General features: G+C 43.4%; 2 protein-coding genes across 2 annotated transcripts; one reads left to right on the top strand and one right to left on the bottom strand.

The window, feature by feature from the left end:
* Positions 1-225: 225 nt before the first annotated feature.
* On the bottom strand, positions 226-5,508 carry LOC135809014 (U6 snRNA-associated Sm-like protein LSm8). The gene is made up of 4 exons (XM_065322270.1): positions 5,278-5,508; positions 4,399-4,439; positions 3,548-3,675; positions 226-816 (listed from the first exon to the last, which is right to left on the bottom strand). Exons 1-4 carry the CDS (start codon positions 5,303-5,305, stop codon positions 726-728), a joined length of 288 nt encoding a protein of 95 aa, XP_065178342.1. The 5' UTR covers positions 5,306-5,508; the 3' UTR covers positions 226-725.
* Positions 5,509-5,693: 185 nt separating this feature from the next.
* Positions 5,694-12,370, top strand: LOC135809016 (ADP-ribosylation factor 4). The gene is made up of 6 exons (XM_065322274.1): positions 5,694-5,905; positions 5,994-6,074; positions 9,238-9,347; positions 9,484-9,555; positions 10,333-10,458; positions 11,857-12,370. The coding sequence occupies exons 1-6, from the start codon at positions 5,839-5,841 to the stop codon at positions 11,938-11,940; spliced, it is 540 nt and encodes a 179-aa protein (XP_065178346.1). The 5' UTR covers positions 5,694-5,838; the 3' UTR covers positions 11,941-12,370.
* The last annotated feature ends 1,490 nt before the right edge of the window (positions 12,371-13,860 follow it).

Here is a 13,860-nt window from a genome sequence, read left to right on the forward strand (position 1 = left end):
TACGAAACAATCAGCTCATGCGATAACATTGCACAGCACTGACCGACGGTACTGACGGTCTACAACTAACTGGCTAACAGCCTTCCAACTTGGGGGATGGACATTTAATATAGTGTAACTTGTAGTTCCTTGGTCCTTTTACTTTTCTATAAATTATTTCCTCCAGGCTGGATATTCCCAGACATTCATGGATTCTACTTCTTGGAACCCTCAGCCTACAGTGCGTTCAAAAGTATAGACCTCTGGTTTCAAAACACCGTTAGGCAAGCATCTATACCACATAAAATCTGTGATCAAGTAGTGCATAAATTTTCCGAAATTAGCCGTTTGTTATCCAATCGTTTAGAAATCTAAAAGAGAAAAATTGTGGAAACTGCTCAAGCAAATCCCGAAAAAAACTTCTCAAAAAAGCTCAACCAAATTTGAAGTATTTGGAAAAGTCTAGAGGTCCATACTTTTGAAACGCAGAGTAGGGTAACACACAGACACTGTTACTAGTACGAATTCAATATTTCCGCACTCACATGCAAGTATGCACATACCCCATGCAATGACAATTTCTGAAGTTCCAAGTGTACACATAACTCAACTCAGGATATGAGAAATAAACACACACAAAGTGGCAAGTCAGAAAGAACAATACGGTAGCTAATGATTCTAACAAACTAATGGATTGCTGTACAACTTTAAAAAACCTCAAAACCCCTTCCTTGGCTTCTCGATATTCAGTGGACAACAGAAGAAAGAGGATCCGCATGGATAGCTGAAAGGTCAAGCTCTGAGTCAACGCCATCATCAACCTCGCCGATTACAGCTCTGAAGTGTGAACAAGAACACAAAGAAAACACAGTCTGTAAGAAAATACCAGCAGAGAGAAAATACCAGCATTAAAGCGGGATTCACAGAAGCTTTTTTGCGATGCGACACGCGATGCGACAGCCGCGAAACCGGGAAATCCCCAAATCGCAACCATCGCGGACCCCACGCAACTGCCGCAACAGGGCCATCGCAGGCCATCGCAGAAGTTGAGCTTGGCTCAACTTTTGCGATGCGATGCGACAAGCGATTTGGCGTACGATTTTGACCTTTTCTACAGCAAAGTTGTACAAAGGTTCAAGAGTTGCCTATAAATTTGTACAAGTTGTATCAAACCGCGCGAATATCATGGTGACGTAGCCAAATCAGCAAGATGTTGTCGCAGCACTGACTTCTTCTGTGAATGGTATTTCGCGAGTTCGCATCGCACGCGTCCGTCGCAGATCGCGTCGCATCGCAAAAAAGCTTCTGTGAATCCCGCTTAATTCCTCTACTGGCTACAGAACTACAAAGAGTACATAACCATGGTTATGTACTCTTTGTAGTAAGTTACCTACCAGAGGCAATCCGAAAAGAAGAGAAAGCCGCCAACATGTTCATTTTCTGCATGAGTTAACGCCTAAATGATCACTGTATCAACTATTCATCATCCCAAAGCACTTCTATCCGCCCTCGCCGCTGGATAGAAGTGCTTTGCTACGTTTCTCAACACTATTGTATATACCGGTAGATTGCAACGTGGATGTGTGAACATTACCGTATCTCTCCCCCGAATATAAGTCACACCCCCATTTTCAGGTTTGAGCCATATCGTTTCGATATATTCACTTCAGTAGTAAGTCATGCTCGATTGTAAGTCGCACCACTTTTTCCCAAGTATACCCTAAAATCAAATTTTCACCAGTTGTAGTCTTCGGGGTGCTGAGTCGAATGGTCTTGGTCCGAGGAAGCTGAGACGCTCCCTTCCTACTTGAATCCCAATCGAACTCGCGCACTTCCACCGAAACTGGGTGACTGCGCCCTACTAGATGGGGATTTGTATGCAAAATGTCACTAAAAGCGCCATTTCGTTCTTATAAAAGCACGGATGACCGCAATTGGCCCATATGTTGTAGTCTTTTGGACGCTGAGTCGACTGGTTTTGGTCCGAAAAGGCTGCGATGCAGCGTTCCTCCTTTATTCCCAATCGAACATGGTTGAACAAGCGGTCACGTGCTCCTGGGTGCCCAAATCACCTGGTCACCGCGCCAGCAGGCGACAACTTTCACACCAAGGTTCAACTCGAGTTCAACTCGAGTGACAGGACTGCACCCAAAAAAGGTCAAACAGGCTAGTAAGTTGGCTAGTAAGTTGTACCAAAGGTCAAGAGCAGGGAGTCGTACAAACCCATCAAAACCCAGGGTTTGAGCGATCGATGGTCAAGAGGAACTGTTGCGTACATTTCCAACCGGGTCAAGCATGCGTCTGCAGTACAGTACGGCATCACACTTAACGGAGTCATATGAGGATTCACTTCCCTGGCAAGAAGTCAGGGAGGGGCGCATGGGAGAGACGGGGCGCTCTGGTGGGATTTTAAATTTTTACATGTACCCTAAAAGGTACATGTAGTGAAGACTGTGCACAAAATATGGTACAGGCAAAGCTCGTTAGGACGAACTTCAAGGGACTGAACAAGGTTGTCTTATCCGGAGTTCTTCTGATCCAGATCTGACAAAAACTCGATATGCATACCATATGAAGAAATGAGGACCAAGGAACTACAAGTTACGCTATAACGTCCGCTACTGTATAAGTACAAATTTTCGTTCGCAAAATCTTTCGTTAGATCACTCCACAAGCAGGTTCGTTACGTAATAAATTTCGTTTTTGCTCGAGGTCTGTCACCCCGAAGGTTCAGAAAAAAAACTTTAGTTTGGTACAAACTTTAGTTATTTCGTGCCCCCTACCGAACATAGCGAAAGTTAATTCCAAACGAAACATAGTACTTATACAGTAACATCACCAGTTACTTTACAATCAGTTCATGCGATAACATTGCACGACACTGACCAACGGTACTGACGTTCTACACCTAATTTGCAATCAGCTCTAGCACGCCTTGGATGCGCACTCCAACAGCCGTCCAGCTTGGAAGGTTCTAAGTTAGAAATGACATAGGAGGGGAAGGTGAGCGCAGCCAAGACCAGCACGAGCTGAAAATCTCAGCTGTGAAGGACGTTGGCGGATGTAGTTCATTGGTCCTCATTTCTTCTTATAAATTAATCCTTGGCTCTCCACCCCAAGTCTGATTATGCATATCATATGGATTGCATTTACTAGAATGTGAAGGTGCATGCTGTGGCATATGTAAAGCATTTATTCATAGCACAAGCTAGCAACAGGTAAGTACAATGTGCAATGAATTCATGACAGCATGTCCTCCGCTTTGTAACACGCTGTCAAGTCGTTGCCCGTACAAGAGGCCTCGACTATCGGAAAAAAACTGTTCTGTCCGTTCGGTTTGCAAATTTAAATAAAGAACAACAACAACAACAACTATCGTGAGAATAAAGATTTGAAACAACAACAACAACAACAACAACAACAACAACAACAACACCACCACCACCACCACCACCACCACCACCACCACCACCACCACCACCACCACCAACAACAACAGCAACAACAGCTCTTATAATGTGTGTGCCTACTGTGATCAGTTCCAAACTATCAATACGAATAGACTTACACATTATCACCACGGACAATGTACAACCCTAACGTGACTTGTTCCACGCCTGCTCCGGCAGAGAATACTCGCTCATGGCTGTCATCAAGGATCAAGTTTATCGTCTGGTCAAAACCCTTCAGAACACCCTGAACAAAAGGGCAAAGACAACACAGAAAACTCACGTAAAACACACAAACGTCAATAACTCAGCAGAGAAGACATCAAGAAATGCAGCATAAGTGCCACAATGCCCCCCCCCCCCCCCCCCGACACAACATAAGGCGCTTTCGATTACACATTTGGGCCCGGGTTTTATAATTCTCGAATGAACAGCATGACCGGATTGCGGCCATGTAAACGAACGACTACACGTAAAAGTCGTAAAAGGGGATCACGTGGGATCCCGTGCATCCTCGCACGTACGTGGACCTAGCAGGGCGTTATACGTCGAGTGCGTCAATTCTGGAATTAGCAATTCCTCCCTCTCTTCAGAATTGACGGAATTGGAATTGCCGACGGAATTTGGGTAATCGAATGGTGCATTCACCATAACTAATTCTAGAATTGACCGAAATGTGTGTAATCGAACGTGCCCATAGTGTGCTATTGTACATGCCTCATAAAAGGTGTGGTGTACCATTCACAAGCTGAAGCATAATGACATGTACTAGCATATGTGCCCATGAAAGCCTCAGAGAACTAATGGTATACCAAAGAACAAAGGACAATGAGTCTCAGAAATAAGACAACCCTCCATACTAAAAGTGAAACCCTTGTTGCATTTGGTAACGAGAACTTGACCAAAGCTTCAGTTTTCAAGTAGTAGACTACCAAACGACTGCCCTCATCCGGTTTCACCGCAAACTTACAAAGATAACCCGGCCATCTGCTGTGATGATGGAAACAGTGTCTGGAAAAATCTTGGTGAAGGATAAAACAGTGATTCATGTTGCATTTGGTCTGTACACAACTATCAATGCATGTACACACCATGAGCTTACACCATTCTGCAGTCAACTGAGTGCAGCACAAACCCTGCTCTATATCAAGACTGTATAATACTAGTAGTCTGGCACCGGGACTAGGTCTTCTTGTATCCCTAACATCAGCACCATGTTACTGGGTTTCTCTACTACGAAGAAGTTCAATTATAAAATAATGAGTTTCTACAGGTGCACAGTTCAGCTTTTCCACACCGAAGAAAGGCATTGAGATTGCTGTGAAGACAAGGTACAGATTGAAACTAATATCGATTCGACAGCATCCGGAGAACGTGGGATGAATAAATTGAATAATCCACCAAGACACAAACATCCACCAAGGTCATTTAAAATACACCATGGCCAGCTTTACACAGTCCATTACATTGAGCATGAAGACCAACTTGGCAAACTCTGAGTTGTTGATATCTCACAGAATGTAAGAACGTGATACTCGGAAGCGACGTTCATACTTTATCTTTAATATTGAAAAATTCAACATGTGCTAGTATTGCAAATATCTTGCCATTAAGTCCGGTACATCAAGAGTCCATGAACCCCATTCAGGGCATGAATTCTTCAATTCATGCACCAGGATTGTTTCGTGCTAATGTCACCACAAGTCCCCTGGACGGGGAACATGGCAATGCATTTTCTATGAGATTCTATTTGAAAATTCTACAGAGCACACAATGAGATGAGTTTTCACAGTGTGAGACAATCCAGAAAAAGCCAGCAGGATGTATCTATACTAAGTAGAATGGATACGATTCACAAACGAATCCAGGCCTGACATGGCAGTTTCTTTGAGTTCCACAGCAGCACAGACAGTTCTTACTTCAAAACAGCCGACTTTACTTCTAAACTAAAGGCGAAGATAACGTTAACTTTGTTTTATCTCAAAGCATGGTTCCAACAATAGCTAAAGTTGTAGACTGCTGCATGCAATACCCTCAAATCTGTGGACAAGACAATTGTTGATTTTACATCAGAAAATTACATAAGAAAATTTGAATTTATTTTTCTCCTTGAAAAAGCTTGATTTGACGTCGGCTTTCAGACGCCATCGCGAGTTGCTGTGGTTACAAAACGCATGCGCACTTTGCCCTGCCAACGTGGAACCGCGATCGTTGATACGCGGCGCTGATCGCTGGATCAGGAGCCGAGCGGTAGATTTTTTGTTTTGGCTTTTCCATACTGAACAGCAGATCAGACCCACTCGTACTTGTTTGGGGATCCATTGTGTTATTCAACTATTTTGTGAGTTTCGAAGTCTTGTTCAAAGCTAGAGTGGAATAGTCTTGACGGGGACTTGAACGCTCATCGACAATGGGCCTCACGATATCGAGTGTGTTCACTCGCCTTTTTGGCAAAGCTAGTATGCGAATTCTAATGGGTAAGATAATGGAATTTGTTGACTTCATTCATCAAGCAAGTTGCCCACTGAATAAAGACTTGGACACCACTGTTCTATGTTCGTATAGTCGGCCTGGATGCTGCTGGAAAGACGACCATTCTGTATAAACTTAAACTTGGAGAAATCGTGACTACTATTCCAACTATCGGTGAGTGTCAATTCAATTGGCTAGCGTTTGTTGATGAGCGGCTTGACACTGATGTTCAAGGAAAGTGAATGCAGTGGTTATGACTCTCAAGCAAGAATATTCATTCGTTCCTTGTTGAATAGCTTTGCATACATTGATATAACCTTGTATCACATTGGCCGTGTGGCGCACTGAAGGCTGTGCGTTACCTGCCAGGATTTGGCGGATTTCATGTAGTTTTGGTGCATGAATATCCTTACTCCTGAACTCCACACTATGCATTTACACTTTGATAATAAGGCCATGGTAAAAAATAAAGTTGATTCTCAGGTCATGAGCCTGTGAAAATCGGTGCGAGCGAGCGATTTTTTATTTTAATTCCCACAATTTTTTTATTTCCAAAGATAGGGTCACACATGTGTACGTCACAGGTTCATAATTAATTTTTTAATTATTTTATTATTCAGGCCAGGGAGTAGAAAAATACAGTCTGTATCGGCTATAGAGTGACCGGATATAAGAATATATCGGCTACAGTGATATTGGTACGAAATATCAAAAGCAAAACGTATTTTATCCAGTACAAATATCACTATAACCAATATTATCGGATGTATTGATATATCGGATATTATGATGGCAACAAAGAATCAAAACATGCATAACACACTATATTATTATCGGCTATAGTGATAACTTTAAAATACATGTTGCAATAATATCAAAGGCCCTATTTTTTTTACTTTCTTCACGTTCTTCACGTTGCTTATTTTGATAGTGACACATGTACATGTACATAACAGAATTTTTTTATGGAAATGCGGGCACTGTCAACTATGCAGCATGCTCATTTGTCAAAACGCCATGCTGGAAGTATTTCCCTGCCTTTCATGTGTCGATCGAAAAAAATCGATCGTATCGCATATAGTGATGCATCGGTTATAGTGATAAAATCACGGAAATCAAAAGGGTACGCTATAGCCGATACAGACTGTACCGGTATTTTTCTACTCCCGGATTCATGCCTTTCGCATTGACCGTTTTCATGCACGCATATGCATGCATAGAAATAAAAAAAATCGTCGGTGCGCCACCAAAAATCGATGCGCGCGTACTTGAGAATCAAAGATATTTTTTACCATGGCCTAAGGAGTAAAATTAATAGTTTGTGGACACCTTTATGTTTATTTGACATCTGTGTACGTGTAAGACCAAAACATGCAATGGGGCAACATGGGTACTGGTACCTTATTTCCCCGGTCATAAGTGTTGAAGTCGCATCCGATTAAAAGGCGCACCCGCTTTTTCAAGTCTCTATCATTATAGTTTCAGTGTGTTCACTTGAATGATCAGTCACACTCGATTGTAAGTCGCAACCGCAACCCTTCTTCAACCTTGGGATTCGCTTTTTAAAAAGGTGCGACTTATGGAGAAATACGGTATACTGTAGTAAAACCTGGTGTAAGCGACCTCTGGTTTTAGCGACCGCCTGCTTTTAACGACCATTTTTCCATGCACGGATAGTTCTACATGTAAACAGAAACTGCACCGGATATAGCGACCACCTGCCTTGCACGACCAGCGACCAACGTCTTGTGTACCAAGTGCCATATTGGACCTGCGCACAGCGCCCAAAACTAGCCAAAAGTGCCATCTTGGCTGGCAGGGTTGACTGCAACAGAGTTGAAGTGCTCTCTGAAGCAAGTGCATGCAGTCAACAGATGTTACGGGTGACAGTGCAGGATGCGCTCCATGCATTTGGGCGAGGTGTGCTTTGCCTGCACGAAAGTGTTCCACACCTGTGACTGCATGGAAGTGCAGTCATGCACATGTACATGTATGTGCACGATCCGATATGCCACGGATGTATTGGACCTGGTTCTAGACTAAAGACCACCACCTGGCTCCAACGACCGCTTTTGCTTGCACCGTGGGGTGGTCGCTTAAACCAGGTTTTACTGTATATCTCAAGCGCCAGGCCTGAATGTATGCGGATTGTTTTGTGTTGGACGAGTTGATCCCCAGTTGCACCTGTGAACAGTAATATACATGCACTTATGATGCACTCGCTTCACCACTTGCTGAGCCGAGCCAAGTACCAGATCCCACAGGAACACGCTGAAAGACTGTTAAATGCTGAAGCAAGAACAAATATACGGTATTGCTTCTAAGTAAGCAATGTGTCACCTGGCCATCACAGCCTCCCTGTCGCACTACCAACATACTTTTACAGGTGGTATACCCACCCAATAATGAAGTACTGAAACCCTCACAGTCCCATACACAGGTTTTCCTGCAGCTCATATTTAGCCCCCCCCCCCCAACACCTAAAGCATTGCACCACACTTACAGTGCCCCTTCAATTGTAGTATCATTGCCTAAACTGCAATTCCTGGTGCTGACATTTTAGCATCCCGCTATCAACACCCTCGCTTCCTTGCATATGTATACCAGCATGATCACTATTACCCCCGTGTCCGATGCTTGCACAATGTGCATGAAACCCGGAGTAACAGCACGACTAGCCTTTGTCCATGTTTGTTTTGTGTACAAAGCTTTGCCCCATGGCATTTGAGCACTTTGAGCATGCTGGGCACATTGCTTGTCGAACACGACTACGTAATAGGGAGGTTCAGTCGTGCGTGAACAAGGTTCACTTTCATTGCCATGGTGACATGACTGAACCAGCAACAGCTGGTGCTGCTGTAAAGAGACAGAAACACACACAAGTACGGGTACAACTGTATGGGTATTGGGTCACTATTGGCACATGTACTAGATCGTACTTCTTGTTTTGTCATGATGTAAACGAATCTAATCTACAAGATCTTCACGAGACTCTGGCCCAGACCTGGTCCGTTCACTCGTTTTGTATGAAACGAACGAGTCACTGAACCTCTCTAGTATCTGCAAACAGAGGATCGTACTCCCAGTCCCTGCCATGTATTTGTGGAGTGTCTGTCAAATCACCAATATCGGATCAGAACATGGCCTGTTGCGTTTGTGTTGTGCACCGTATGGTGTTGCTCAAACCCCGACGTGGGTGTTCATTGTATGATCCTGTAATTCGGTTTCTATTGTGCTTGTGACTAACTTTCATGTATTGATCCCATAGCATTCTTATCCCAGGGTTGATAGTAACTTGCTACTTGCTTACGTTTTGCTCCTTGTCTTTCTTTTGCAGGATTCAATGTTGAGACCGTTGAATACAAGAACATCGGCTTCACCGTGTGGGATGTTGGCGGTCAGGACAAGATCAGACCTCTGTGGAGGCATTATTTCCAGAACACACAGGTTGGTTGATTGCATTGTTGGCCATCAAGATGTCTATGGTGCCCTGCCTTTCAGTCGTGACTAATCTTTGTGTATTTTGTACTAAAGTAAAGCACCATATGTAAATGTATTCATCTGTGTGGGTGTGTTTGACCAGGGCCTTATTTTTGTAGTGGACAGCAATGATCGTGAGCGAATTCAGGAGTCGAGAGAAGAGCTTCACAAAATGGTGAGTGTTTGATGTTAATTGTGTGTGCACATGAATGCGTGCGTCCAGTTTATTATATTATTGTATCAAGGGTCCATATCCCCAAGAGTGTGCAATTCTGATCTCCGAGCTATAAGTGCTCTGCATTCCGCCCTGCCTTCATTATGTAGTGAAATAACGGACAAGCCGGTTGGATTTGAGTTTTGCTATGGTTTAGGCAGAACAATTTCACTCGTCATGGTAGATGCAATGCCTGTGCGTGACGCATCATGTGCAAATCCACCCGACGTGTCAGAGATCAGCTGATTTGAAAGCTGGAAACCGTAGCAGATCATTAGTGGTGTAATGCCTTGCTGATTGCAGATTCCCCAGTTCATGGCTATGTGATGTGGGCAGCGCACTGCACCAGACCCCATGTGCACAGTTGCATACTCTTGGAGTGAGGGCAGCATCCTTACAGGTCGAACCCCCTTCAAAATGCCCATCATACAGAGTACTGCTACTGCTACCGGCGTATTATCTGCTCAATCAATGCTGGCTGGTTGTAATTCTTCTTTTCCTCCTGTATTCTCTTTGTCAGACTATGAGCATGTGATATAGGAATCATTCACTCTTGAATATGGACATTGTGTAAAGACACCGCTCCATGTTTGTTATCACAGACGCTGGTTAAAGTGGTTTTGTCTGTTTCTCTGCTGGAGTGTACTTATGCCAGGGAGGTGTAGCTTAGTTCGCATGTCTGCGTGTGTAATGGTATGCTTGTGGTTCTTGTTGTGTGTTTCCTTCCAACTCCCCTAGCTTGAAGAAGAAGAGCTACGTGACAGCTTGTTGCTAGTGTTTGCTAACAAGCAGGACTTGCCTAATGCTATGAACCCAACGGAACTGCAGGAGAAACTTGGTCTCCATGAACTGAGGAATAGAAAGGTACGCACTGTTTGCGTTCAAGTTTATCTGTTACAATTAACCAGACATGCCCAGTTTGAGGTTCAAATTGTCAGATATTGTTGTATGGGAATTGTATTGATAGAAATCAGTCTTTAAGGAAACTTCAAATGAGCGGAAGGTTCGAGTTATCAGGATTTCATCTCCCCCCCCTGCAACAACCGTTTGAAATAACACAAGCCCTTCTAGAATAGAAGCGCAGGCTAGTGTCCGCAAAGCATGGGGTGACCAGGCCGTGGCGTCTACGGTAAGGTCAAGTGCGTACGAAACATCTAGTGCATGTGCATGCCTACATGTCCGTATCTGTTGAGGTCGACGCAATGCGTGTGAACTGAACCGAGGCCGGGTTGCTTTGAATATTAAAATTTTAGGGATTTGATGGGAATATTGATATGGATTGAAATAATAAAAGCCCCTGTTGCATAGAAGCCTCCTCAACAGCGGCATTGAATAAATAGAAGCGTGAGTGCGGTATACAGGTTTCACCCTCTTGAAATTTACCTTGAACTGGACGAAGCTTTTCCTCCTAAAATTGTCATCATCTTGGGCGTCCTGGAAAGTTCCCAGCAAGAAGACCAATATCAGCTTGAATTCAATCCCAAACACTGGACCAGTGCGGCAAGCCAGCTTTAGGCCGGGCGTCTCAATGTTGGTCTTGCGCTCTTGATCGATCTCTATCCGCCATTTCACACCTTTTTTTTTTGCCCGGTTGCAGCTGAAATGTGTTGTAGCCCCTAGTGAGACTCTTAGGGTGCATTCTTTTATTCTCTAACTTCTAGAAGAAGAAGAAAAGAGAAGTCGAAGAAACTGGGATTACTCAGGAACGGGTCTCGAAGAATTCGGAGATATTTTGCACATGTCAAGCAAAATGAAGCGTCAAAGAGGCCGCGATCTTGAGTGATGAATGTATGTGCGTATGCGAAAAGGGAAATGCGTACACTCATGATGAACACGTGGCTTTTAGTCGTAGTTCGCATGCGCTGATCCCAAACCGCGGGAATCTCCAAGTTTCAACCACCTCTGAAGCTTGGAGAGCTTTGGAGAGCCTCCTAAAAGTCGGAGAGGATATAAGAACAGCTCTCGTACTTTTCGGAGAGTCTCCAACTTTTCTGAGAGGATTTAAGAATGCACCCTTAGTATAGATGTACAATCAAGCCACTTCTGTGTGCGATTTTGCTGCCAGGTGTTACCTTACTGTACCTTTGTTGAGTATAATGTTTTGGTACTTCACTCATGTCATGACGTTGGATGTACAGCTTGCAGGGCTAAATTATCCCTGTTTTCGTAGTCGACAGGTTGCTGTAGTACAAGTGTGATGATGGTGACATGTTGATTGTTCTCTTTGTTGTCTTTCTTGCCTCCTTGTGTTTCTCTTGCCAGTGGTACATCCAGTCGGCATGTGCCACTCAAGGTCAAGGTCTCTACGAGGGACTTGACTGGCTGTCGAATGAGCTTGCACAGTAGAGGGTATTTTCTGACATCTTCCAATATTTGTACATATAGTGTGGTTCCTTATCGTTGTGATTGGCTGGCCTCCATTTTTTGTGTCTAGTATCTGTTTCTACTCCTTGGCTATGAAATAATATTTAGCTGTTGATAAAGACTATGCGGAGAGGTACACCATAGTTCTCCCTCACTTCTCTGTTTTAGTAGCCATGTAAAACCGCGCCTACAAATTTCAAGAATCATGGCATGCATCAACTTTTTTTCCTAATTTTCACCACTTTGTTTATATCATCCATGTAATTTAAAAAGTGAGAGCTTGCGCAATTTCGTCTTTAATTTGCTTACAGATTTCTATTCTGTGTCTTATGCGTGAGCATCGTGTGTGCATGTTGTTTGCAGTCGCATGATAGAATATAGAAAGAGAGAGCATTTTTATGCGGTGTACTGATGCCTTGGGATTCTTTTGTGCTATTTCTGCTGTGTGCAAACTGCAAAGTGGAGGGGGATACCAAATTTTCAGTCGCATGTCCGCTGTCGCAGAATGTGACCAAAGTGCAACTTTTGCGACCGATGTGTGACTGTGACTGTAACATGCACTTTGACGGGCAATGGGCCTACAATGTACGGTACATGCCTGGGGCTATCATTTGAATGTTGTTGTTGGTTTGTTGTCTTTGGTGTTGGTGGTGTTGTTTCAACTAATTACTTGTTTGTAAACTGTACTATGAAGATGTCGGAATCGGTGCAAGTACAATAATGATAATCTGCCCATGTGCAAATCATCTCCACTGTGTTTCGCAGTTAGAGCACCAGAATGTTTTTGTTGAGTACGATTACGTACACAATCATGTACTTAGCTACCACTAGTATTCATGTTTTGATTTGGCATTTACCATGTAGTCTGTGTTACAGTGTACCATTAACGTTGGCGGTGTGCGAATTTATTTCAAATTATTTGCTCTGGCAAGAGTCCATAATAAGGTATAACCCCATGCCCATGGTTATGTGCTTTTGCTACCAGGTAGATTTACGTATGATCAGGGGCGTAGCAGCCGGTCCGGCTTTGGCCGGACCACTTTTTCGCCCGACCACGACCACCATAGTAAAACAATGCCAGAAGTGCCCAGAATGCAGGATTTTGCACCCTAATTTCAAAAAAATTCCGCGGGGGCATCCCCCCGGACCACCGCCAACGGCGGTGCCACGCGCCTGATGATGATGATCACAATGTGGAAGACACACTTACCGGTACCATACTTGGTAAACTATTAATATTATAATTATCGATCATGCAAGACTTATCTGGGAGCTGGCAATCGTCAAAAGTAGCATACAGTCTGTATCGGCTATAGCGTACCCTTTTGATTTCCGTGATTTTATCACTATAACCGATGCATCACTATATGCGATATGATCGATTTTTTTCGAGCGACACATGAAAGGCAAGGGAATACTTCCAGCATGGCGTTTTGACAAATGAGCATGCTGCATAGTTGACAGTGCCCGCATTTCCATAAAAAATTCTGTTATGTACATGTACATGTGTCACTATCAAAATAAGCAACGTGAAGAAAGTAAAAAAAATAGGGCCTTTGATATTATTGCAACATGTATTTTAAAGTTATCACTATAGCCGATTATAATGTAGTGTGTTATGCATGTTTTGATTCTATGTTGCCATCATAATATCCGATATATCATTACATCCGATAATATTGGTTATAGTGATATTTGTACTGGATAAAATACGTTTTGCTTTTGATATTTCGTACCAATATCACTGTAGCCGATATATTCTTATATCCGGTCACTCTATAGCCGATACAGACTGTACTGGTATGCATTTATGATACTGTGGATAATACCAAGAGTACATAACCCCAGGGGTTATGTACTCTTGATAATACCAAGACTAGCAAGACTGCCAAGAGTATAATA

This window comes from Sycon ciliatum, chromosome 2, assembly GCF_964019385.1.
Source record: "Sycon ciliatum chromosome 2, ocSycCili1.1, whole genome shotgun sequence".
Classification (NCBI taxonomy): Eukaryota; Metazoa; Porifera; class Calcarea; order Leucosolenida; family Sycettidae; genus Sycon; species Sycon ciliatum.

What these genes read in the sequence shown, in the direction of transcription:
- LOC135809014 (XM_065322270.1), bottom strand. Translation starts at nt 5,305, where the DNA reads ATGTCAGGCCTGGATTCGTTTGTGAATC. An exon ending in CCTGGATTCGTTTGTGAATC is followed by an intron (nt 4,440 to 5,277) that starts GTATCCATTCTA and finishes AGATTTTTCCAG; the next exon opens with ACACTGTTTCCATCATCACA. An exon ending in CAGATGGCCGGGTTATCTTT is followed by an intron (nt 3,676 to 4,398) that starts GTAAGTTTGCGG and finishes CCTTTTGTTCAG; the next exon opens with GGTGTTCTGAAGGGTTTTGA.
- LOC135809016 (XM_065322274.1), top strand. Translation starts at nt 5,839, where the DNA reads ATGGGCCTCACGATATCGAGTGTGTTCACTCGCCTTTTTGGCAAAGCT. An exon ending in GAGAAGAGCTTCACAAAATG is followed by an intron (nt 9,556 to 10,332) that starts GTGAGTGTTTGA and finishes CAACTCCCCTAG; the next exon opens with CTTGAAGAAGAAGAGCTACG. An exon ending in ATGAACTGAGGAATAGAAAG is followed by an intron (nt 10,459 to 11,856) that starts GTACGCACTGTT and finishes TTCTCTTGCCAG; the next exon opens with TGGTACATCCAGTCGGCATG.